The sequence below is a fragment of the Podarcis tiliguerta genome (assembly GCF_965153285.1).
Source record: "Podarcis tiliguerta genome assembly, chromosome: 2".
Lineage (NCBI taxonomy): Eukaryota > Metazoa > Chordata > Lepidosauria > Squamata > Lacertidae > Podarcis > Podarcis tiliguerta.
The window spans coordinates 4,335,445-4,360,821 of NC_139535.1; the positions used below are offsets into that span (position 1 = coordinate 4,335,445).

At 45.0% G+C, this 25,377-nt stretch overlaps 2 protein-coding genes and 1 long non-coding RNA gene across 4 annotated transcripts in view; 2 read left to right on the forward strand and 1 right to left on the reverse strand.

Annotated features, from left to right (window-relative positions):
• The window catches only part of LOC310670305 (uncharacterized protein), a 53,406-nt gene extending 50,153 nt beyond the window's left edge, over positions 1–3,253 (forward strand). The window contains exon 7 of the mRNA XM_083425450.1: positions 3,239–3,253. The gene's annotated coding sequence lies outside the window, so the exon portion shown is untranslated. The remainder of the gene's footprint in view (positions 1–3,238) is intronic.
• Positions 3,254–8,473: 5,220 nt separating this feature from the next.
• The window catches only part of LOC310670076 (alpha-2-macroglobulin-like), a 61,636-nt gene continuing 44,732 nt past the window's right edge, over positions 8,474–25,377 (reverse strand). For both annotated transcript variants that reach the window (XM_083424552.1, XM_083424553.1), the window contains 10 exons: positions 24,661–24,735; positions 22,435–22,600; positions 21,399–21,631; positions 20,255–20,473; positions 18,727–18,854; positions 15,067–15,157; positions 10,876–10,944; positions 10,621–10,723; positions 9,563–9,604; positions 8,474–8,773 (listed from right to left, as the gene is read on the reverse strand). In XM_083424552.1, coding sequence (XP_083280678.1) covers positions 8,748–8,773; positions 9,563–9,604; positions 10,621–10,723; positions 10,876–10,944; positions 15,067–15,157; positions 18,727–18,854; positions 20,255–20,473; positions 21,399–21,631; positions 22,435–22,600; positions 24,661–24,735 — 1,152 coding nt within the window. In that variant the 3' untranslated portion in view covers positions 8,474–8,747. The remainder of the gene's footprint in view (positions 8,774–9,562; positions 9,605–10,620; positions 10,724–10,875; positions 10,945–15,066; positions 15,158–18,726; positions 18,855–20,254; positions 20,474–21,398; positions 21,632–22,434; positions 22,601–24,660; positions 24,736–25,377) is intronic.
• On the forward strand, positions 10,951–14,646 carry LOC310671044. Its single transcript, XR_014507706.1, has 3 exons — positions 10,951–12,187; positions 13,019–13,630; positions 14,276–14,646. It is a non-coding gene; the product is annotated as an uncharacterized lncRNA (long non-coding RNA).

Below are 25,377 nucleotides of genomic sequence, written 5' to 3' on the forward strand. Positions count from 1 at the left end.
ACAGACTAGGAAAGGGCGCTGGCTAGGAAAACCACTGTTTAATCAGATGGCTGCCAGGAAGCCCATGTAACCAAGAGCAAAATGAAACATGGCAACAGACCCTTCATTGCACTGCAGAGTGATTAGTCCAGGCAAGTTTTTTTGTAGTCGAAATACACTGCCTCCTTTCTTTTAGCAAATGTTTTGTGCCACTGGGGAAGTGGTAATTCTGTATTGATTTGTTTTGGATTTTGTATGTGATGCCAATAAAAGGTTTGATGATGATGATATCAAACTCTGGGAATGAGGAAGAAATTGCCTGCCAGATGGTGCAGATGACAACTTGGACACTGGAACAGGAAATGACAATGGAGTTGGCCAGACTCGTAGCTCTCTGGAGTATAAACTACAGTATCCAGGTTTATTTGAGGGAAGCCATGACTCTTAGAGAGATTTAGATGTGCTTGCAATGCATTCAGTGGATAGTATATTTTTCTCCTGCTATAGCCTTCTCAAGCAATGGGGAAGCATTGGGTAAGCATCACAGGACAAACTAATGCAGAATGCACCTTCCCCCTAATGCTGTGTCAAGAACATGTTGCAGAATAGACCCTCAATAAAACCCCAGTCTGAAGGTGTTCATTAAATGAAGGTAGAGGTGGGCACGCTTGTTCTTTTTGCTCATCTAGAGCTGTGTTATCCAAGGCAGCTATGTAGGTCTAAAAGGACAGGGGAAGGCAGACTGCAACATGTGGGAGAAGAGCTGCCTCTATACCAAACAAGAATTAAAATATAGTTTTAAAGAGTAAATGAGAACCACCCCCCACCCGCAAACAGGGAACCAGTTCAACATTTCGTAGAACTGAAGAGCCATACTATAGTCAATGAAAGTTTGCTCTATAATATAATTGTTCAGACTTTAAGATGCCACAAGACCTTTGGTTACTTTAAGACAGCGGTTCTCAACCTGTGGGTCCCCAGATGTTGGACTACAACTCCCATCGTCCCTGAGCTCTGGCCTTGCTAGCTAGGGGTGATGGGAGTTGTAGTTCAACAACATCTGGGGACCCACAGGTTGAGAAAGGCTGCTTTAAGAGTTCTGTGTTCTTTCTCACAGAATGAAGAAGGCGACTCATGACACACTCTTCTGTGGCCTTTATATCTTAAATTTAAAAGAAACATAATCATCTAACCAAGGCGAGATAGTTTTGGGCAGCCTTCGTGACAGTTACCAAGGATTTGAATGCTGGGGAAGGGACAATTGGGGCAGGGGGCAGTTTTTCAGGGGCAGATGAAAAAGGAATGGAGGGCTAGTGAAGAAGGGTGGGAGAGGCCTTCTTAGGTTTGCCAACTAGTTGAAGCTGCAAGGGCACGTCAGAAGAAAAAGAACATGAAAAAAGCTATGACTACTATGACCAAGACGCGGGTGGCGCTGTGGGTTAAAGCCTCAGTGCCTAGGGCTTGCCGATCGAAAGGTCGGCGGTTCGAATCCCCGCGGCGGGGTGCGCTCCCGCTGTTCGGTCCCAGCGCCTGCCAACCTAGCAGTTCGAAAGCACCCCTGGGTGCAAGTAGATAAATAGGGACCGCTTATTAGCGGGAAGGTAAACGGTGTTTCCGTGTGCGGCTCTGGCTCGCCAGAGCAGCGATATCACGCTGGCCACGTGACCCGGAAGTGTCTTCGGACAGCGCTGGCCCTTGGCCTCTTTGAGTGAGATGGGCGCACAACCCTAGAGTCTGTCAAGACTGGCCCATACGGGCAGGGGTACCTTTCCCAAAATCCTGGGAATAGGAAGTTGTTCATTGTCATTGTACATGGAAAAAACCAGACAAAAAGTGACATGAACTTTAGCGGCTCAGACCTCAGGTGCTCAAACAATATGGAAGTTATTGCACTGGGGAATGCAACACATAGACTGAATAGCAAACATTTCAGGCCCAGCGCAAGGAGAAGTTACATCACCTTGTGCTTTGAAATGTTTAGTTGATTTTTCCCCACAGTCCATCTTTGGTTAAATCCCTGAGTAGAAGAAGAAAAATTATAAGGAGGAGTAGCATTGGCTAGGCAGTGGAGTCCTGGAGTCTCTGTGTGGTTTGAGGAGCAGGTGCAGCTCTGAAGGAAAACATGTTTACGAGAACTTGCAGAATTATCTCTATGATCTTGACATGGGTCAATGTGAGGGGAAAGGTGAACTTCGACTGGCCTTTACTGACAAAACAGCTTCATAATAGTCAAGAGGACCAATATACAGTGGTACCTTGGGTTACAAACGCTTCGGGTTACAAACGCTTCAGGTTACAGACTCAGCTAACCCGGAAGTAGTACCTTCGGTTAAGAACTTAAGGATGAGACCAGAAACCGCACGGTGGCAGCGGGAGTCCCCATTAGCTAAAGTGGTACCTCAGGTTAAGAACAGTTTCGGGTTAAGAACGGACCTCCGGAACGAATTATGTTCTTAACCCAAGGTACCACTGTATTATTTTAGAGCATATATGAATATACATGCACAATATGGAGTGTTAGGGTTGTAACCAACCTTATTTCTACTCAGAGTAGACCCATTGATATTAATAGATATGAGTAACTTGGGTTCATTGGGTGGGATTCTACTAACTTGAGAACACGAGAACATAACTTGTTGCATGCGTGAAGCAAAGTATACTCATGACAGGACCTTTTACAATATCTGGGCTGTATCTGAATATAAACACAACATGGGGTAGTTACATCATGAGCACATGAAACTTCCTTTCATTTATTCAGTTCCTTTCATTTGTGAACTCTTCCTATGAAACAATAATAAATATATAGTAGGACCATTTCTATTGACGCTTTTGAATTATGGTGCTGGAGGAGACTCTTGAGAGTCCCACTGACTGCAAGAAGATCAAACGCATCCATTCTTAAGGAAATCAGCCCTGAGTGCTCACTGGAAGGACAGATCCTGAAGCTAAGGCTCCAATACTTTGGCCACCTCATGAGAAGAGAAGACTCCCTGGAAAAGACCCTGATGCTGGGAAAGATGGAGGGCACAAGGAGAAGGGGACGACAGAGGACGAGATGGTTAGACAGTGTTCTCGAATCTACAAACATGAGTCTGACCAAACTGTGGGTGGCAGTGGAAGACAGGAGTGCCTGGCGTGCTCTGGTCCATGGGGTCATGAAGAATCGGACACGACTGAACGACTAAACAACAGGACCATTTCCTATATTAAAACAATTCCATATAGAAAAGCAATTTCACATTCAATACATATGCAGACTGTTTGAAAGATCTCCACTCAAGGTCACCACAAAAATGAGGCAACTGCCTAAGGTGGCAGATGCCATGGGGCAGAGACAGGACAGAGCTGGCTGCCCGCAAGGGCAGTGGAAGATACACTACGTTCACCAGTATTGGGAATAAGATTCAATTGCCATTCTGATTGGCTTCTGCATGTGCCTTGTGAGAGGCCATCAACTTGTCCTTCGGCTCAGTCATCAAAATGTCTTGACCCAGCGCTGTCTCTACTTACAACCCATGTTCAGAAAGTAAGGTTTTAAATATGCACCAAAGGGATAGCAGATATGGTTGCGTACATCAGCACCTTCTGTGTCAGAACATGGAGCCACCAAGACCAAGATCTACAGATGCATCTAAAGCGGTGCAATTTGGACATAAAAATGGGTGAAGGCATTCCAAATTGGTCCTCTTCAGATGGCGAACATTGCACAAAATGCCCAGAAGATCAGCATCCAAATAAGGACCAAGATCAATGTGTTCTCAAGATTATCAGCTTCCTGGCTTATGAAGAACATCTGGGGATCAGCTTAGCTTTCATTGCCCTATTCCTGTCTGTAATGCCAGACATGGTGTTAGGAATCTTCATTAAATACAAGGAAACTCCAATAGTCAAAGCCAACGACTGGGACCTCTCCTACATCCTCTTAGTCTTCCTCCTGCTTTCCTTTTTATCCTCTTGTCTCTTCATACGCTGGCCAAGGAAAGTGACCTGCCTTCTCAGACAAACAGTCTTCAGCCTTATCTTCTCAGCTGCTGTTTCTTCTGTATTAGCAAAATATATCACTGTGGTGCTGGCCTTCCTGGCCACCAAGCCCAGAAGCAGGGTGAGGAGATGGTTGGGGTCTGGCCAACTCCATTGTCATTTCCTGATCTGGTGTCCAAGTTGTCATCTGCACCATCTGGCTGGGCATGTCTCCCCCTTTCCCGGAGTCTGACATGCACTCCCAGCCCCCTAGAGATCATCCTGCAGTGTAATGAAGGATCTGTTGCCATGTTTTATGGTTCCCTTGGCTACATGGGCTTCCTGGCTGCCATCTGCTTCACTGTGGCTTTCCTAGCCAGGAAGCTGCCTGGGGCCTTCAATGAAGCCAAGCTGATCACCTTAAGCATACTGGTCTTCTGCAGTGTTTGGGTGTCCTTTGTGCCCACCTACCTGAGCACCAAGGGGAAGTACATGGTAACCGTTCAGGTTTTCTCTATGTTGGCCTCCAGTGCTGGGCTTCTGGGCTCCATCTTCCTTCCCAAGTGCTACATTATCGTACTGAGGCCTGATCTGAATACAAAGGAGCACCTCACAACAAAAACTTAAGATGACATCTTATGCTTTAATGATTCAATGTTGACTATGCCCACCACTGAAGAAGCATGCGTACTTGTCTTCAGATTATTTATCCATATAGATCTCTCCATTTTGAGTACATCATGAATAAACAAAATGATTTCGTAATAACTGCAATGGTTGCTAGGCTGAATCTTTAATATGTTTTGCTTTATCTCTGCCTAATTTCCACCAGATAACCGAGCCTTTATGCTGCTAATGCTAATGTGGATCAGTTATTATATGCTTTCCAGAAATAGGGCGCAGGGAGAAACCCAGTTATCTTTATATCATTTTCGATGTGGCATGGAAATGGTTAAGCATGTATTGTTAGAGTTGTTCCATGGAATCCCTAATGTGGATTTTGTGTAGAAATGAAATCTCTAAATTAAAGAATGGATAACATTAAAGAATGCAAATCTATTAGATATTGAAGGATGGGATAATATAGTGGGTTGGCACGGCTATTTGGGCTACAATATACATAAAGGATTTCTTAATCATATTACTAGAAAAGCACTTTATGAATTCTGGGAAAGAAAATTTGTTGGAGCCTAAACCCCCTTGGTGGCTTTCACCAATGGAAGCCATAGCAGTTAAAAGGAAAAATACAGAAACCGACTGGCAATGATACAAAGAATTTTTGGAAGAAGAGAACAGCCAACTTAAATTGAAAAAATACGACATACTTAAACAAATGGGCATAAGTTGGTTACCATAGCATCAGCTAAATGAAATTTTTAAGGAAGGAGAAAAAATAATAAATGGATTTGATACTAAATTATTAGATTTTGAAAGTGAATTGCTATTAAATAATAAAAATCTCTCAAAAATGTATGTTATAATAAGATTAGAATCTAAAAGATGAAGAAGTTAAAGAGCTGATGGTTAAATGGGCCCAAGATTTTGGTTATCCCATAGAATTGGAGAAATGGGAAACTTTGGGGAAAAGATATGAAATTCACAGCATGCTAACTGATGAAAGAAAATATTATGAAGATGGCTTACAGGTGGTATTCGAGCCCATCAAAATTGGCAAAAAAGCAAAAACAAAAATTAGTATTGTTGGCGGTGTTATCATGAAAATGGAAACCTTTTCCACATGTGGTGAACGTGTCCAATAATAAATCTTTTTGGGTCACAATTTATGAAGAATTGAAGAAAATGTTAAAATACACATTTCCTAAAAAAACAGAATTATTTTTATTAGGTATCTTTATAACAAATATCCCAGAAATTAATAAAAGAGTATTTCTTCATGCAATTAAAGCTGCCAGGATTCTAATAGCAAAGTACTGGAAAAGTAATGTAATACTGACAAAAGAAGAATGGCACCTAAAGTTATGTGAGTATCTTGAGTTGGCAAAATCAACAGAAATAATAAGAAATCAATCTGGAGACAAGATCAGAAAAGAATGGGATGCTTTTAAAAATTACATGATGAAGTATGGTTCCAACGATCACAATTGGTTGAGCACAGACTAAATTCCACAGAGATAACAGAACGGTTCTCCACCATGTCAAAATGGATGCAGAAATTTTAAGATATGAAAAATTAAGACCCGCATGGAGGCAGAAGGAAGTCATCAAGTAAATCACGGGAATGAAACCAGAGGTTAGACATAGATAAGAAAGTGAGAGTCGCAAGGAGAAAAATATAAAGTGATGTGAAAAGAATCTCATATTGAAATATGTGTTCATAATAACGACGATGACAGTTTGTATTCCTTAAATTACTGTATGTACTTGAAAAGATGATTTGTTGAATGTTCTTTTTTATTCTTTTTCTTTCTATTTTTCCTTCCTTTCTTTTTCTTTTTTATTGTGCAATAGATGAATGTGCTTCAGTGTGTTTTATTATGTGTAACTTTTAATGTGTAAATAAAGCTTTAAAAAAAGAAAAAAGAAAAGAAAGAAATGAAATCTCTCCATTACAAGAATGCACGTCAAAGCTTTACTGCAGAACAGTCTTCAATTCTAGTTACAATAAGTAATCCACACGTTTATCTCTTCTCAGTACTTTAGTCATAATATCTGCAAGCATATCTTCAGTTGGAGTATACTGAATTTTTTTACTACTCCTTGATCACGTCCGTCCTTTACATGATGAAATTTGATGTCTATATGTGTTGTCCTTTTGCTAATCTTTTCAGATTCTGCCATACTTATACGTGCTTGGTAATCTTCAAATACTGTGGCAGCTTTCTGCATGTCTAAATTCATTTCAAATAATATTTGCTTAAACCACATTCTCTCATTAAAAGCTGCAGATAAACTGATATATTCAGCTTCAGAACTTGAAACAGACACAATATTCTGCTTACTGCAATATTGTTCAGTTGTAGTTTTATACTAAAGAAATAGTGTGTCATAAGTGGATTTACAATAACTAAGATCTGGTGCATACCTCCAGTTCACCTGAATCTTGTGCTGATAATTTCAGAATGGCAGATGAAAGTCATTGACTATATGGAGCTGGCAGAAATGACTGGCAGAATCAGAGACCAGGGAGAAGAGACAGTGAAGGAAGACTGGAGGAAGTTCAAAGACTATCTACAGAAACACTATAAGATAATGAATGATTGATGACACCAGATCGAACCTAAAAGACTATTAGCATAAAAATTTAAAGATTAAGAAAGATTAATGTTTTAAGATATATGGAAATGTAATTATATTAAGACACCAAGAGTATGTTTAATTTAAGATATGACAGAGGGAAGGAATTTATTGTCAAAATATAAGATCTGGAATACAGAGTGGGAAGGTCTGGGGAAGTCGCAGATCCAGGTTAAGGATAAAAAATACAAGGACACAATGATTGATTTTAACTTTTTTGTTTATTGTTTATATTTTCTTTCATATATGTTGTTGTACTGTATGTATGTTGTTGTATTGTTTTTCTTTTAATTGTTTATTCGTATTGTGTGTTATTGATTGTAAAATCTAATAAAATATTATATATATATATAAAAGATAATTTCAGCTTGTAAGCAATAGTACCTTTGAGATACCTGATAATTCTCTTTATTGCATACCAGTCTTGTTCTGTGGAACTCTGTGCCAGAGGAACTGCTGGAGCTGATCCTGAGCTGGGTGTCTGCCCAGACCCTGGAGACTCTTCTCAGGCAACCCCTCTCATGGAGAAGAGGAGTTGCACCACTATCTTGAATATGGGATTGTGGATATGACTGGGGCGGGGGTGGGAAGGAGTCACATGGACTTGGGAATTTTGGATTCTGTAAACCTGAGACCCAAACTCTCTTGTGCTGCACTCTGCACCCTGGACTTACAAATACCCAGTTTGGGGAACTAATGATCAGAACGTCTAGGTCAGGAAGTCTGTGTTTCAAGGCTCTGTGTCATGAGATTCTGCTGTGTATGGGACATTGGAGAAGCTGTACCTTGGGATGGCAGGAGTTATCTGGACAGCTGGTTTCATTCAGCTGGAGGCAGTAAAGGAGTTGACTGAGACTCTGTGGGTCATTCTAGGTACGGGGAAATTTCAGCTGACTCCTGTCTCCTCAAGAGACAAGACCCCCTTCACCCCATAGGGATTGCATCCTGGAAAGTTGGTTTAGATGTATACCATCTTGACAGCTCATTCAAGAGCACCTCTTTATTTTCTTGGCATTCCAACACCTTCATGGTGATTTTTTTTAATAAAAGAAAATTTGCGAATTGCTGCAGAAATTTGGAGAACTGGATTTAGGATTGAAAAAATGAGAAACTGAGAGAAACAAAAGTGACAGATCCTTCTAAACCCCCCCCCCTTTCACACACACTTTGCAGCCATTCAGCATCATTCTAAGACATGAGTTTGCTGCTAAACATGTAGCTCAAGATCTAATTCTGTATTGGATTTGGGCCAGAAGAAAATATGAGGCCAGGCAGGTTAAAAAGAAATGAATGGATTCCTTTTATTTTCTTTTTCATCCAATAGAGGGAAATAGTAGCAGATGTAGAAAGGGATCTCAAAATGAGAAAAGGTGGGTACAGGGCTTATTCAAATGGTGGAATAAGCAAGTAAAGCAGAGAATATTTTTGTTGGCTGTGTTGGGACAAATGCTTCCCTCTCTGTGTTGCCGTCCTGGTTGCTCTGTCCACTTGTGTCTGATGGTGGGAGGAAGATTCCAACAGAGTCTACTGGGGGTGATGGGCTTCATTCCTCATGCATTCCCCTGTTTAATGTCATCTGCAGTGGAGGGGAAAGCACAAGAATCTCCTTTGGCCAAGCATTCAACCAGAAATGGCCCAAGATGTTTTAGGGGTCAGAGACAGAACATCCATATGGTGACCAGCCACCCCATAAGCCAGAGAATTTACAGTTTGTCCCCCTTTCATGTCCTTCTCCCAACTCTATCAGCCCAGGTTGGGGACCCCTCATCCTGCAGAATGGGAGTTCAGTCCTCCATTCCACTACCTCTTTTGTTTGATGCAGCTGCCAGTGTTAGAGACTTTGGTAAAGGTAAAGGTACCCCTGCCCGTCCGGGCCAGTCTTGCCAGACTCTAGGGTTGTGCGCCCATCTCACTCAAAGAGGCCAGGGGCCAGCGCTGTCCGGAGACACTTCCGTGTCACATGGCCAGCGTGACATCGCTGCTCTGGCGAGCCAGAGCCACACACGGAAACGCTGTTTACCTTCCCGCTAGTAAGCGGTCCCTATTTATATACTTGCTCCCGGGAGTGCTTTCGAACTGCTAGGTTGGCAGGCGCTGGGACCGAACAACGAGAGCGCACCCCGCCGCGGGGATTCGAACCGCTGACCTTTCGATCGGCAAGCCCTAGGCGCTGAGGCTTTAACCCACAGTGCCACCCGCGTCCCTTTGGTGCAGGACCCTAAATCATGTCCTGATTATGGGCCTCCACAAAGGCATCTGGGTTGGACACAGAAGAAATATGGGTGCTGGCCTAGAGAGGCCTTTTGTGGTTTCGATCTGCTTCACATGTAGGGATGGTGAGAGGCAATCTCTGTTCATACTTTACCTGTACTGCAGGGGGCGCTGTACTTTGCAATGGCACTGTCACCTGGAAATACAATGAAAGATGGTCAGGAAAGACTCTAGCTCCTCCAACTTCCTGCATCAGTGCCAACTGCCACCAGATTTTTGGTCTGGTGGATTTTTTGGGTGGGTTGGCTTTAGAACATTTAGAACTATTACTTTTGTATGGCCATGGGGTCATGAAGAGTTGGACGCGACTAAACAACAACAACAACATGGCGGATTTACAGGTTTTTTTTGGAAGTCAGTTTGAGAGCTAAGAAGCGTGAGATGAACCTTAATGACAATACTGTTGTGGGTTCGGAAGGTCAGCCTGAGTCTTTTCCAAATCTTAGGGTCCTGTACCCAGTGGGAGTTAGACTCTAATAGAGGACTTAGCAGACTTAGCACTGTAGAGTTGGAAGGGACCCTGAGGATCATCTAGTCCAACCCCCTGCAATGCAGGAATATGCAGCTGGTCCATACAGGGATCGAACCTGCAACCTTGGCATTATCAGCACCATGGTCTAACCAACTGAGCTATCCAGGCTAAACTAGTCAGACAAGTCTGTTTTTAAAACAATGACTTAGCTGGCCACTTAAGTGTCCTCCTCAGCATCCCAAAAGAATGAGGAAGGCTGTGAGAGATACAACTAACTGATCATGCCTTCCAGGGTAATTGGTGGATTTCACCTAGGTAAGAGGACAATAGCCAGTGTGGTGTTTGTGAACTGGGCTGGAAGCTGGCTGGAAGATGGAGACACAAGAGACATGCTTGCTCTGTGCTGGTTCCCAAGCTATGAGTGATGGAGAAGTAATATTTTTTGTGGGTGGGGGGATTAATGTTGTGAGCCCCTCCAGCTTTGGCTTAGGTTGTATATATGTGTGTAGGGAAAACAACATATCCTAAAGAAACCACAGCCTGTGTTGGCCTTCATTGCAAGGTAACTGAACCCTGGAGAAGTGGTTGGAACCGCTGTAATCTCTCACTGCTCAGAGTTTGGGTGGCTTGTAATGCTATTATATACTGAGCAGTTCTGCAGTACCAGAGCCCATTCTTACCTGTTTCATAGTAATCGTAGACTTTCACCAGGGCAGGCTTCAGGTGCTGGACAGGGACATCCTGCTCCACCGTGAAGGATAGGCTCTGGGTCACATTGTCCACCTGTGGGCAAGCCGGTTGGATAAGCTGTTATAAGCCATCACACACCCAGCAAAGCAAGACCTCGCAAGAGTGTGCCATCAGGCAGGCAGAGGGTTCTAGCTGTTGGCATTCCCCAAAGGATGCATTTCTCGCTTTCCCATCTCCTCACTCACCTTCTCCAAATACACAAGGACGTGGCTGGTGCTCACTTCTGTCCGTTTGACCTGTGCTTTACCCATTAGCTGGAGGTGAGGATTGGGGGGTGGGGGTGGGAGAAGAGAGAGATTTATTATTCCTGAGTAATTGTGACAAGCCACCATCCTTGCTTCTGCCTGAAGCCCCTTGGAGTGTAAATACTGTATTCAACATAGTGTTAAATCAAGCTCCAGCTCCTTGAAAGATTCCATCAACGGTGTCTCCAAACAATTTTACACATCACCTGGGAAGACAGGTGAACTAATGCCAACATCATCAACATCACCAACAAAATGCAGCACTCAAATCCAAAAGATACAAAGAAATACATAAGTAGAAACAGAGAGGCCATCAATAAAACATTTGATAAATATCAATAAATAACAAAACAGAGCAATGTGATGAATCTTGTGAGCCTGTGAATGCCTGCCTAAATAGATAGGTCTTTAAGGAGGTGTTTACATCACTTGGGAAGACAGGTGAACTAATGCCAATGTACTGGAAAAAGCAAAGACCACCAGTGTCAAAGCAATGATTCTTCAACATCAACTTCATTGGACCGGTCATGTTGTGTGGATGCCTGATTATCGTCTTCCAAAGCAACTACTCTATTCCAAAACTTAAAAATGGAAAGCATAATGCTGGTGGTCAACAAAAGAGGTTCAAAGACCCTCTCAAGGCAAATCTTTTAAAAAGTCATATAAACACTGACAACTGGGAAACACTGGCCTGCGAGCGCTCCAGTTGGAGAATAGCCAACTATGACACAAAGGTGTCATAGGTTTTGAAGACGCTCGAAGTCAGGACGAAGGGGAGAAACGTGCTGAGAGGAAGGCACGTTTGGCAAACCCTCACCGTGATTAATACCTGTCTGGCAACCTATGTCCCCACTGTGGAAGGATGTGTGGATCCAGAATTGGCCTCCACAGTCACTTACGGACTCACTTTTAAAACCGTGTTTATGGAAGACAATCTTACTCGGCTATGAGTGATCACCAAAGAAGAAAGAAATCAGGTGCCCGTCAGTGCAAGGATTACTGTTAGTGCTTCCAGCTAGGACGGCTATGCTTTGTGTCCATGGCTTTGGGCAAAATGTTTCTGAGTACCAGTTGCTGGAAGCTACATCAGAGGAGGGTGCTCTTGTGGTTGGGTCCTGCTTGCAGATTTCCCACAGACATCTGGCTGGCCACCGCGAGGACAGTGAACAGTACACCTCCTTCAGGCAACTCAAGTCAAGTACCCTTTACTGGCATCACATAAGAACATTCAGAATACATTCAGAATAGATTTGTTGTTGTTGTTTAGTCGTTCAGTCGTGTCCGACTCTTCGTGACCCCATGGACCAGAGCATGCCAGGCACTCCTGTCTTCCACTGCCTCCCGCAGTTTGGTCAGATTCATGTTTGTAGCTTCGAGAACACTGTCTAACCATCTCGTCCTCTGTCGTCCCCTTCTCCTTGTGCCCTCCATCTTTCCCAACATCAGGGTCTTTTCCAGTGAGTCTTCTCTTCTCATGAGGTGGCCAAAGTATTGGAGCCTCAGCTTCACAATCTGGCCTTCCAGTGAGCACTCAGGGCTGATTTCCTTAAGAATGGATGTGTTTGATCTTCTTGCAGTCCATGGGACTCTCAAGAGTCTCCTCCAGCATCAGAATTCAAAAGCGTCAATTCTTCGGCGATCAGGCTTCTTTATGGTCCAGCTCTCACTTCCATACATCACTACTGGGAAAACCATAGCTTTTACTATACGGACCTTTGTTGGCAAGGTGATGTCTCTACTTTTTAAAATGCTATCTAGGTTTGTCATTGCTTTCCTCCCAAGAAGCAGGCGTCTCTTAATTTCGTGGCTGCTGTCACCATCTGCAGTGATCATGGAGCCCAAGAAAGTAAAATCTCTCACTGCCTCCATTTCCTCCCCTTCTATTTGCCAGGAGGTGATGGGACCAGTGGCCATGATCTTCGTTTTTTTGATGTTGAGCTTCAGACCGTATTTTGCGCTCTCCTCTTTCACCCTCAATAAAAGGTTTTTAAATTCCTCCTCACTTTCTGCCATCAAGGTTGTGTCATCTGCATATCTGAGGTTGTTGATATTTCTTCCAGCAATCTTAATTCAGAATAGATAGGCCAGTGCAATCTCTTCACCACCCCAACGGCACAGTCACCCACCAAAGGGCAGAAGGGCCGAGCAATCCGCCTCATCTCTGAGGGTTTCCAGCAAGGGCAGGATCCTGTAGCATACTTTGGCGACAAAAAAAATCAAATAGAGGAACTTATCTTCTGTCTTGGTGAGCTCCTGGTCTCTTCCCTGTAATAAGAAGCGCATAGCCTCCATCTCTGGTTTCCATGTCGGAATACATAGATGGTCTAGAAATTGTTGGCAGAGATCATCATACATTTTACAGTTAAGGGCCATGTGAGCTAGAGTTTCCACCAGGTGGGCATTGCATGGGCAGATCCTATCTCCTTCTGTCAAACCCACAAACCAACCCCAAAGGAGGTTAGAAGGATTAGAATTGAACCTAGCCAGCGAAAAGGCCCTTCTTTCTTGCGGGTTAAACAAAAATTGTAAATAATTAAGATTAAATTGGCTTCAGGCAACTTCAAGCTGGTGCCAAATGTATTGCTCTGCTTTCCATTGAGCCACATCTGCGAGGCCAAGAGGGGCTCTTGTCTTCTGGGCAGCCCAGGATCTCTATACACACTGCCCAGGCTTGCGCCTCAGGGAGATCACTTTGGTGATAATAATAATAATAATAATAATAATAATAATAATAATAATAATTTATTATTTGTACCCCGCCCATCTAGCTGGGTTTCCCCAGCCACTCTGGGCGGCTTCCATAGAAACAAAAAATACAGTAAAATATCACAGATTAAAAACTTCCCTGAACAGGGCTGCCTTAAGATGTCTTCTAAATGTCTGGTAGTTATTTATCGCTTTGACATCGGCTGGGAGGGCATTCCACAGGGCGGGCACCACTACCAAGAAGGCCCCCTGCCTGGTTCCCTGTAGCTTTGCTTCTCGCAATGAGGGAACCACCAGAAGGCCCTCGGCGCTGGACCTCAGTGTCCGGGCAGAACGATGGGGGTGGAGACACTCCTTCAGGTATACTGGGCCGAGGCCGTTTAGGGCTTTAAAGGTCAACACCAGCATTTTGAATTGTGCTCGGAAACGTACTGGGAGCCAATGTAGGTCTTTCAAGACCGGTGTTATGTGGTCTCGGCAGCCGCCCCCAGTCACCAGTCTAGCTGCCGCATTCTGGATTAGTTGTAGTTTCTGAGTCACCTTCAAAGGTAGCCCCACGTAGAGCGCATTGCAGTAGTCCAAGCGGGAGATAACCAGAACATGCACCACTCTGGCAAGACAGTCCGCGGGACAGTCCCTGCTAATGCAGGGGTCAGCAGACTTACTGCGCCTCAGGCCGGTGTCTCCAGCGCCGATCACGTAGCAGGCCGGAGGGCGGGGGAGCACGTGCCCATACGCTTGCACACACGCTATTTCCGGCACACTTCCGGGTCGGAGGAGCACTGGAAATAGCTTGTGCGCATGTGCATGGGCCTCATCCGACCCGGATGTGCACCGCAAATAACGCTTGTGCATGCGCAAATAATACTTGCTCATGCGCACAAGCTATTTCTGGTGCTCCTCTGACCTGGAAGTGGGCAGCCACACAGCGCAGTGCTGGTAAGAGCGGGTGGTGGCAGCGGTGTGGCAGGGGTCACTATGGGCCGGATAAACGAGTCCCTCGGGCCTTATGAGAGCCAGTGTGGTATAGTGGTTAAGAGCGGTAGTCTCGTAATCTGGTGAACCGGGTTCGCGTCTCCGCTCCTCCACATGCAGCTGCTGGGTGACCTTGGGCCAGTCACACTTCTCTGAAGTCTCTCAGCCCCACTCACCTCACAGAGTGTTTGTTGTGGGGGAGGAAGGGAAAGGAGAATGTTAGCCGCTTTGAGACTCCTTAAAGGGAGTGAAAGGCGGGATATCAAATCCAAACTCTTCTTCTTCTTATCTGGCCCACGGACCTTAGTTTGGGGACCCCTGTGCTAATGCAACTGTTTGACTTCATCCCCAGAGGTGCACTGCATTGTCTCTCAAGTCAGACGGATGCCAACAACAACATAGCCAAGGGAGTTTTGGGGGCGGGGTCACTGCCACACAAACAGCCATTACCTGTCTTACGGACGATTTTACCGGGATGAATCCTGAGAGCATCTTCACATCAAGGATCACCATGTTAGAGGTCGGCCACTTGCCAATGTAACTGAGAGATCAAAGAGGGAAAGGAAGAAATTCTCACACCAGAACTCCAATGCTTGTCATCCCTGACCACCAGACCTCCCACAGCCACCCAATCTGGCTTATAATACTGTCATACCTCATGTTACGTTTGCTTCAGGTTACACGTTTTCAGGTTGCGTCCCACAGCGACCCGGAAGTAATGGAACGGGTTACTTTCGGGTTTCGCTGATTGCGCATGCACAGATGTGCAAAATGACATCACACACATGCGCAGAAGCGGTGAATCCCGTTCGCAACCAGAGGTACCACTGTACATTCAAAGCAAAGCAACGCAAGGGGCCCAACTGTGCCGCATCTGGAGACAAAATGTTTGTTCTTGCGAAAGTCACCAATTGTCAGGGAAACCTCCATAATGGGCTTGTTGATTGGATAAAAAAGGAACACCATTTTGTCCTGTGTGTCAGTTTTATGTCAATTGCCTTCTGTACATTTGTGCGTGTGTTTTTACGGCAGGTTACAAATTCAATGTTTTTTATTATGGTTAAGCATGGATGAATATGTCCATTTTCAGTATCTTGTTTTTCCTCCATTTAGTTGTCCACATTTCTACATCAGCTTGCAAATTGAAAAAAATAAAATCCTCATGAAAATTCATCAGTATTCTAGTGTGAATATCTCCCACTAGGCACATTTTTTTATTTATAGGAAGTTGTTTTATACTGAGTTCAGACCATTGGTCCACCTAGCTCAATATTGTCTACACCAAGGGACAGTGTCTCTCCAGGATTTCAGGTAGGAATCTTCCCTGGCCCCCCTGGTTCTACTTGTCCAGGATAGCTCCGTTGGGTGAAGCATGAGACTCTTAATCTCAGGGTTGTGAGTTCGAGCCCCACATTGGGCAAAAGATGCCTGCATTTCAGGGAGTTGGACTAGATGATTCTCGTGGCCCCTGAGCAGCCTGCATAGCTCAGTTGGTTACAACGTGGTGCCAATAATACTAAGGTTGCAGGTTCGATACCCATATGGGACAGCTGTATATTCCTGAATTGCATTGCAGAGTGTTGGACTCAGGGTCCCCTCCAACTCAAAATTTTATGATTCCAATCTTTCCTAATGCATACTTTTTTTGCAAAACAAATTTTCTTCATATTTCAGTCATACCCTGGTTCTCGAATGCCTTGTGACTCGAATGTTTTGGCTCCCAAATGCCACAAACCCGGAAGTGTTCCAGTTTGTGAACGTTTTTTGGAAGCCGAACGTCCAACACAGCTTCCACGGCTTCTGATTTAGTGCAGGAAGCTCCTTCAGCCAATCGGAAGCTGTGCCTTGGTTTTCGAACGTTTTCGGAAGTCGAACAGACTTCCAGAACAGATTCCATTCGAGAACCAAGGTACGACTGTATGTGTTTTTCTTATGTTATTTTCAATGACGTATGCATATATAGGGACGCAGGTGGCACTGTGGTCTAAACCACAGAGCCTAGGGCTTGCCGATCAGAAGGTCGGCAGTTCGAATCCCCATGATGGGGTGAGCTCCTGTTGCTCGGTCCCTGCTCCTGCCCACCTAGCAGTTCGAAAGCACATCAAAGTGCAAGTTGATAAATAGGTACCGCTCCGGCAGGAAGGTAAACGGCGTTTCCGTGCGCTGCTCTGGTTCGCCAGAAGCGGCTTAGTCATGCTGGCCACATGACCCGGAAGCTGTCTGTGGACAAACGCCGGCTCCCTCGGCCTATAGAGCGAGATGAGCATCGCAACCCCAGAGTCGGCCACGACTGGACCTAATGGTGCATTTATAGCCACATTTTATCCTACGACAGGCAGTTTTGCACACATTACTTGGCTGAAGCACCGGATTACAAAAATTAGGAGAAGGATGAATTCCTAAGGATGGTTGGGCTTCGGTTCAAAATTTGGCTCAAAAAGTGACCGTTATTTCCCGTTGAATGCCTCTAAATCCAAACTGAATTATATTTCTCCCCATCCCTAATTATGGTTAAAACTAATTATGATATTAGGAAAGCAATGGCAAACCTAGACAGCATTTTAAAAAGTAGAGACATCACCTTGCCAAAAAAGGTCTGTATAGTAAAAGCTATGGTTTTCCCAGTAGTGATGTATGGAAGTGAGAGCTGGACCATAAAGAAGGCTGATCGCCGAAGAATTGACGCTTTTGAATTCTGGTGCTGGAGGAGACTCTTGAGAGTCCCATAGACTGCAAGAAGATCAAACGCATCCATTCTTAAGGAAATCAGCCCTGAGTGCTCCCTGGAAGGACAGATCGTGAAGCTGAGGCTCCAATACTTTGGCCACCTCATGAGAAGAGAAGACTCCCTGGAAAAGACCCTGATGTTGGGAAAGATGGAGGGCACAAGGAGAAGAGGACGACAGAGGACGAGATGGTTGGACAGTGTTCTCGAAGCTACAAACATGAATCTGACCAAACTGCGGGTGGCAGTGGAAGACAGAAGTGCCTGGCGTGCTCTGGTCCATGGGGTCACGAAGAGTCGGACACGACTAAACGACTAAACAACAACAATTATGATATTCCCTCCAAGGGATGGCGTGGGAGAGCTTTATATCAATGATATCTGGAACTTTGGAATTCCCCGACTATTGATATCAGACAGGTGCCTTTATTATACTCTTGTTGCCACTTGAGAAAAAGATTTTTGTTTGGACAAGCCCATGTAGATGTGTAGATAGTTGATGATTAATCTGTTTTGAATGTGATTTTTACTTTTTAAGTGTAAAATTAATTAGAGGAATTATTAATTAATTAATTAATTAATTTTATAATGAATGATTTTAGAGTGGTGTTTGTGCTGTACTTTTGTACTGTTTTATTGTTGTTAGCCGCCCTGAGCCCGGCTTCGGCTGGGGAGCTTGGGATATAAATAAAATTTATTATTATTATTATTATTATTATTATTATTATTATTATTATCATCATCATCATCATCATTTTTGTAAATGGCTTTGAGGTTTCATTTAGTGGGGGGGGGGGTTACGATCCAGCAGTACATATACAGTGGTACCTCTGGATGCGAACGGGATCTGTTCCGGAACCCCGTTCGCATCCTGAGTAGAATATAAGACGCGTCTGCACGGGTCGTGTTTCACCACTTCCGCACATGTGCATGACGTCATTTTGAGTGTCTGCGCATGTGCAAGCGGTGAAACCCGGAAGTAACGCATTCCGTTACGTCCGGGGAGCCATGGAGCGTAACCTGAAAACGCTCAACCGAAGCATATTTAACCCGAGGTATGACTGTACTGTAAAGATATAGATATAGATTTCCACCATGGTTTGCCCCACAGTGTTTGTAGGGGCTTAGATGGGGCCTGTTCCAAATGGCTGGTTTATTATTATTTTTTAACTACGCTTCATCCTTATGAATAACTGGCCTTGTGTAATGGCTAGGACTCCACTAGCTACCCCAGAACATAGTACAACAACACAACTCGATTACCAAACAATTTGTAAGACATTTCAAGAAACAGAGCAAAGTATCAACCGAACCAAGGACCAGAGATGCTGTGCTCCTGTACAGATGCAGCTAGCTAACCAGCCTGGGCTTTGTGAAGGGATTACCTGACATTTACAGCAACGTCAAACGTTTTGTGAGCTTTGGGTCCAACACAAGACTCAGGGACCGTGTACACGTCCAGCTTGAAAGGCGAGTCCTCTGGGCGCGGATGCACGTTGTACTTCAAGGTGGTCTGGAAGGGAAACAGCACTCAGGTATGTGAGACGTTTCTGGCAGCAGGACACCCTGGAGGTTTTTAAACAGTTGGGTGGTCATCTGTCATGGATCATAGAATTGTAGAGTGGGAAGGGGCCGCAAGGGTCATCTAATTCAACCCCCTGCAATGCAGGAAACTCGGCTAAATGCTGAAGGTGCTTTAGTTGAGATTCCTGCCTTGCAGAGGGTTGGACCAGAGAACCCTACAATTCTATGATCTGGTGGCAGAAAGTTCTTAAAAGTAGAAGGGTGAGCAAATGATTGGGAGTTGCTGCGCCATTAAACTTCAGCTAACAGATTTGGACAACATCACGGATTGGAATGGAGCCAGAGGAGGCTGCGCTGATAAAAAGACAGTTGGAAAAATATATACTAATAAAGCTGTGTTTGAGGGATGAAAGTATATGATGTTTGACATGATCGAGAATCCTGGACTCAGGGACAGAGAATTATAAAGCGTCAAAATCGAGATGTGGAAAATATGGAAACAACGAGGAGAGGCAGGGCTGAGATTTGTAGATATGCTTCAGAGATCCAGACCGTGGGGAGCTCCAAAAAATTAATCATTATAATCTGGAATATAATTTGGTCTTTTTTATTTTAGTTTTTTATTTTAATTGGAGTATTATGATTGGATATATTAATTGGGTGTTTTTTATTGGAAAATCAATAAAAATGTTTTTTTCAAAAAAAAAAGTAGAAGGGTGAGCTAAGCAAAGAGGGTAGGCTCTGCTTTAGCTAGCAAGGCTCTGCTTTAGCTAAGCAAAGAGGGTAGGCTCTTCCCTTCCATGGGACTACATGGTGGCTTGGAAACCATCTGTTAGTGACCGTTCTGTGGTGGGCTGCATTGAGGAGGAATGGTGGGAGCCACCCCCTCCCCCTGATCCTGAATCTTCCCAGGAATAGGAGGACAACATAGATTCGGAACAGTGGTTTGCAGAGGGGCACAGTTCAGAAGGCAGAAGCTGGGAAATACTGAATGGGGAACAGCTAGAAGAAGAAGAAACACCAGGGGGGAGAGGGTCAACAGATTCACAGTTGTTGGACAGCATTCCTCCACCACCCTCCCAAGGTTGAGAACAGCTCAGACAGTCTCAGAACAGAAAGCACAGAGGGTATAAACTCAGATTACAAGACGTAGGAGTGACATAGATTAATTGGGAAGGAGGGGGGAGTGAGCCTTAATTGGGAGCACCACCATTCTATCAAGACACAATCTTTGTCTCTCACTGTGATTATTAAAGAATCTAACTGGTAAGACGTTCCTTTTGTTTGATCTTCTTATTTACTGCCACAGGGAAGGAAGCTGATTCCTCGAAGCCTGACACCATCACATGTTCTGTCTCTCCCAGGTACCCTGCCTGGGCACTTACCCACCTGGATATAGACACAGCGATCTCCTGTCGCTTCAACATTGTAGTCTCCTGGCACTTGGGGCAGAGATCGGCACTGGAGAAGCAGGCGGTTGGTGTTGTCCACATGGAAAGTTCCCAGGGCATTCGCTCCAGAGTGCACAGACAAGTCTGTGCCTGTGCTACTTCTGGAATAGGTTAAAGCCCCATACAGAGAGAGGGCCTGGAGCGCAACCACAGTGTCCTGCAACAGAGACCATGGGGAGGGGTGTGTGAGCCATATGTCTTTCTCTGGAAGAGGACAACCCTCCCTTTGAAGGGCTTCCTGGTCCAAGATATTGGCCCAGATTCAACATTCTCCAGCTGTACTTATATAAACAGTACAGCATGGTTAAACTCCCTTTCCTTAAAAAAAAATCCAAGGACTTGCTCACCAATTTATCGACAGCTACACGCATTATGATAGCTAGGAAGTGGAAGGGGCAAGCAGAATATAAAATGGAAGAATGGTATAAAGAGGTGTGGGAAATAGCTAAAGGTAAAGGGACCCCTGACCATTAGGTCCAGTTGTGGCTGACTCTGGGGTTGCGGCGCTCATCTCGCTTTCTTGGCTGAGGGAGCCGGCGTACAGCTTCCGGGTCATGTGGCCAGCATGACTAAGCCGCTTCTGGCCAACCAGAGCAGCACACGGAAACGCCGTTTACCTTCCTGCCGGAATGGAACCTATTTATCTACTTGCACTTTGATGTGCTTTCGAACTGCTAGGTTGGCAGGAGCAGGGACTGAGCAACGGGAGCTCACCCCGCCGTGGGGATTCGAACTGCTGACCTTCTGATCGGCAAGTCCTAGGCTCTGTGGTATAACCCACAGCGCCACCCACGTCCCTCATGGGATATAGCTATTAATGATAAATTAACATGTGACTAAGGTAAGACGGGGAATTATGGTGAGAATATGGAGTCTGAGTAGCTTGTATCTAGAGCCAAGGAACCGAAACTTCAGCAACATTTTCAACTTTCTCTGACCTTTATTTTTCTCTAGGCCTATGTCTTTCCGAGGAGTTTTTGCCCTGACGGGACTCCTTGTATCTAATGAACCAAAACAGCCTGATTGTGTCCCTCCCAACATCCTCCACTCCTGGGTCCCCGGAAAGGAGGGAGGAACTTTACCTGAGTAGAAGAGAATCCGCCAGTGGGGTTCTGTTGCTTGATGAGCCACTTGACAATGCGGGCACATTTCGCCTGCTCTTCCTGCGATGGCGCCGGCTGCTTGGTCAGGTACGCTAGGAGGACGTAGGCTGTCATCTCCACCTCTGCGGAAGGTGCACGCGGCAAGCGATGGAATGGAAGGTCAGCGTCCGCCTCTTGCTTTCCAGGCCGCTGCCAGTGAAGAGAGCCATCAGCTTCAAAAAGGGAGAGGTGAATTAGAATGCGAGTCAAACGATCCTGGCACCACTACAGGCATTTTAATAAACGCGGCTTACCAGTGGCTCCAAAAGCATTTTCTAAAACAGGTATCAAACTTAGATAAGGCTGCACTCCTTCAGATAACCAGGCAGAGGGCCTTCTTGGTAGTGGCGCCCTCCCTGTGGAACGCCCTCCCACCAGATGTCAAAGAGAAGAACGACTACCAGACTTTTAGAAGACATCTGAAGGCAGCCCTGTTTAGGGAAGCTTTTAATGTTTGATGTATTACAGTACAGTGGTGCCCCGCAAGACGAATGCCTCGCAAGACGGAAAACCCGCTAGACGAAAGGGTTTTCCGTTTTGGAGGTGCTTCGCAGGACAAATTTCTCTATGGGCTTGCTTCGCAAGACGAAAATGTCTTGCGATTCTTGAGATTTTTTTCCGCTCCCCACCCCCTTTTTCTAAGGCACTAAGCTGCTAATAGCCTTTTAGCAGCTAATCCGCTAATCCCTTAAGCCTTTAATAGCCGCTAATAGCCGCTAAACCGCTAATAGCGCTAATCTGCTAATCCGCTAATGGGTTTGTCGCAAGACGAAAAAACCGCTAGACGAAGAGACTCACGGAACGGATTCTTTTCGTCTTGCGAGGCACCACTGTATTTTAATTTTTTTTTTGGAAGCTGCCCAGAGTGGCTGGGGAGGCCCAGCCAGATGGGCGGGGTATAAATAATAAATTATTATTATTATTATTATTATTATTATTATTATTATTATTATTAGGCAAAGATGTTGCCTCTCACCTTCTGCCACAGCTTCCCCATCAAGCAAACGCAGCATTTCCTGTTTCTTGTCCTCTTTCCCCGCCAAGGCAAAGGCGAAAGCCAGCAGGGCTTTGGTGTAAGTGTTGATCTCTTTTGCCTGCGTCGCCGTCTCCAAACAGAACAGGGCGTTGCGCACCACGGAGTGCTGGGGAGAGAAGGAAGGAGAAGCTTGTCTGAAGCCACTGCAGCCATTTCCAGAGACCTGACAGGAGGCTACTGGAGGCGGCTTGAGTGGCAGGATCAGGCCTTCTGGCCACATATTGCTGGGGAAAGCAAAGTCTCAGCACAACCACCGGAAGTTTGGGTGCAACTCAGTTCACTGAGATGGGTTTGTGCGGGGTAAAAGAAACGAGAAAGAGACCTCCAGATTCCCAGACTATCCCTATAACTTCAACCTCTCTGCCGACCTCCCTGACGCTTTGATGTTTATACTGAAATGTCTTAAGTTGCATCCTGTTTACAGCTTCCTCCTGCTCATCTCACTTCTCTTTGGAGCTCTGGCCCAATGGTTGCCAGTGGCTTGAATTAATTAATTTTATAATGAATGATTTTAGAGTGTTGTTTGTGCTGTATTTTTGTACTGTTTTATTGTTGTTAGCCGCCCTGAGCCCGGCTTTGGCTGGGGAGGGCGGGATATAAATAAAATTTATTATTATTATTATTATTATTATTATTATTATTATTATTATTAATCTTCCCAGTTAGAAAGCATGGCTGTCTTTGTCTTCTCTGCATTAGTTAGGTTAGAACTGGAAAACTTTTCTACCCAAGGTGTGTATAATAAGCCACTTTATTACTTTCATCATCATCATCATCATTTATTATTTATACCCCACCCATCTGGCTGGGTTTCCCCAGCCACCCTGTGCAGCAGAATATGAAAAACATGATAAAACATCAAGCATTAAAAACTTCCCTAAACAGTGCTGCCTTCTGATGTCTTCTAAAAGTCAGAGAGTTGTTTATCTCCTTGACATCTGGTGGGAGGGCGTTCCACAGGGCAGGCACCACTACTGAGAAGGCCCTCTGCCTGGTTGCCTGTAACTTGGCTTCTCACAGGGAGGGAACCGCCAGAAGGCCCTCGGAGCTGGACCTCAGTGCTCAGTGCTCAGTGCTCCTCTAGAAGCATCTCTCTGTGTGTGACTGGAACAGGGAAAAATCTACTTTTCTGGCCAAATTCACAAGCCATATATACTGTACTCTCAGCACGCCAAGGAGCTTGAATAGGGAATTGGGCTCAGCTTCAGTAACATCCCTCTCAAAAGGGCTCGTAAGAGCATGCTGGACCAGGACAGAGCCCATCTTGCCCAGCATCCTGTTTGTTTTTAAATATATATAGTTGTACCTTGGTTGTCGAATGGAATCCATTCTGGAACTCCATTTGACTTCTGAAAACGTTGGACAACCAAGGCACAGCTTCTGATTGGCTGCAGGAGTTTCCTGCACACAACCGGAAGCCTCAGAAGCCGCGTTGGACACAAACCAGAACACTAACAAAATGCTCTAGTCACACGGCATTCAGGATCCAAGGTATTACAATATATTGTTTTCTAAAAACCCAAATAGGTTAATAGCAACATCTACAGCTATCTATTGGGATGCGGGTGGCGCTGTGGGTTAAAACCACAGAGTCTAGGACTTGCCGATTAGAAGGTCGGCGGTTCGAAGCCCTGCGACGGGGTGAGGTCCCGTTGTTCGGTCCCTGTTCCTGCCAACCTAGCAGTTTGAAAGCACGTCAAAGTGCAAGTAGATAAATAGGTACCACTCCGGTGGGAAGGTAAACGCCGTTTCCGTACGCTGCTCTGGTTCGCCAGAAGCTGCTTAGTCATGCTGGCCACATGACCCGGAAGCTGTACGCCGGCTCCCTCAGCCAATAAAGCGAGATGAGCGTCGCAACTCCAGAGTTGGTCACGACTGGACCTAATGGTCAGGGGTCCCTTTATCCTTTACCTTTACATCTATCTATATTTTAAAAAAAGCAGGTAACATTTAAAAGCAGAGTCCGTTGACTATTTTTTTTGGAAAAACCTTTTCTGAATTAGGCTAAATGGATTCAAGACTTTGGCCCAATAAGAGCTTGATTGGTTATTGGTTCTTTGCTAGAGTGCTTAGCTTCATGGGAAGTTATCTCACGCTATAATACCCTCTACCCATCCTGAATGGTTGTCCCTGATGACTTGCAGAAGGGGAAAGATGGCTACTTACAGTGACAGGCAGAGGAATCTCCAGGAAGGCGATGGTGATGTAGGCAGACAGAGTGATCTCATCATCAACCCCGCCCTGTAAGAAAAAAGATGGAAATTGCTCAGCCCCCATGTGGTACAGAAAAGCCTTTGCCATCTCCAGGGAACTCCCCACACCCCAAGATCAATCTGTTGTTGTTGTTGTTGTTTAGTCGTTTAGTCGTGTCCGACTCTTCGTGACCCCCTGGACCAGAGCACGCCAGGCACTTCTGTCTTCTACTGCCTCCCCCAGTTTGGTCAAACTCATGCTGGTGGTTTCGAGAACACTGTCCAACCATCTCGTCATCTGTCATCCCCTTCTCCTTGTGCCCTCCATCTTTCCCAACATCAGGGTCTTTTCCAGGGAGTCTTCTCTTCTCTTCATGAGGTGGCCAAAGTCTTGGAGCCTCAGCTTCAGGATCTGTCCTTCCAGTGAGCGCTCAGGGCTTATTTCCTTCAGATTGGAGAGGTTTGATCTTCTTGCAGTCCATGGGACTCTCAAGAGTCTCCTCCAGCACCATAATTCAAAAGCATCAATTCTTTGGCGAGATCAATCTACTGCTCTCCAAATATTATTCATTATTATTATTATTATTATTATTATTATTATTATTATTATTATTATTATTTGCTGTGGCAGCAGCTAAGCTGCACCAGTACTGTTGGAATGCTAAGTTGCAAGATTGTCGCTCCAGCAATA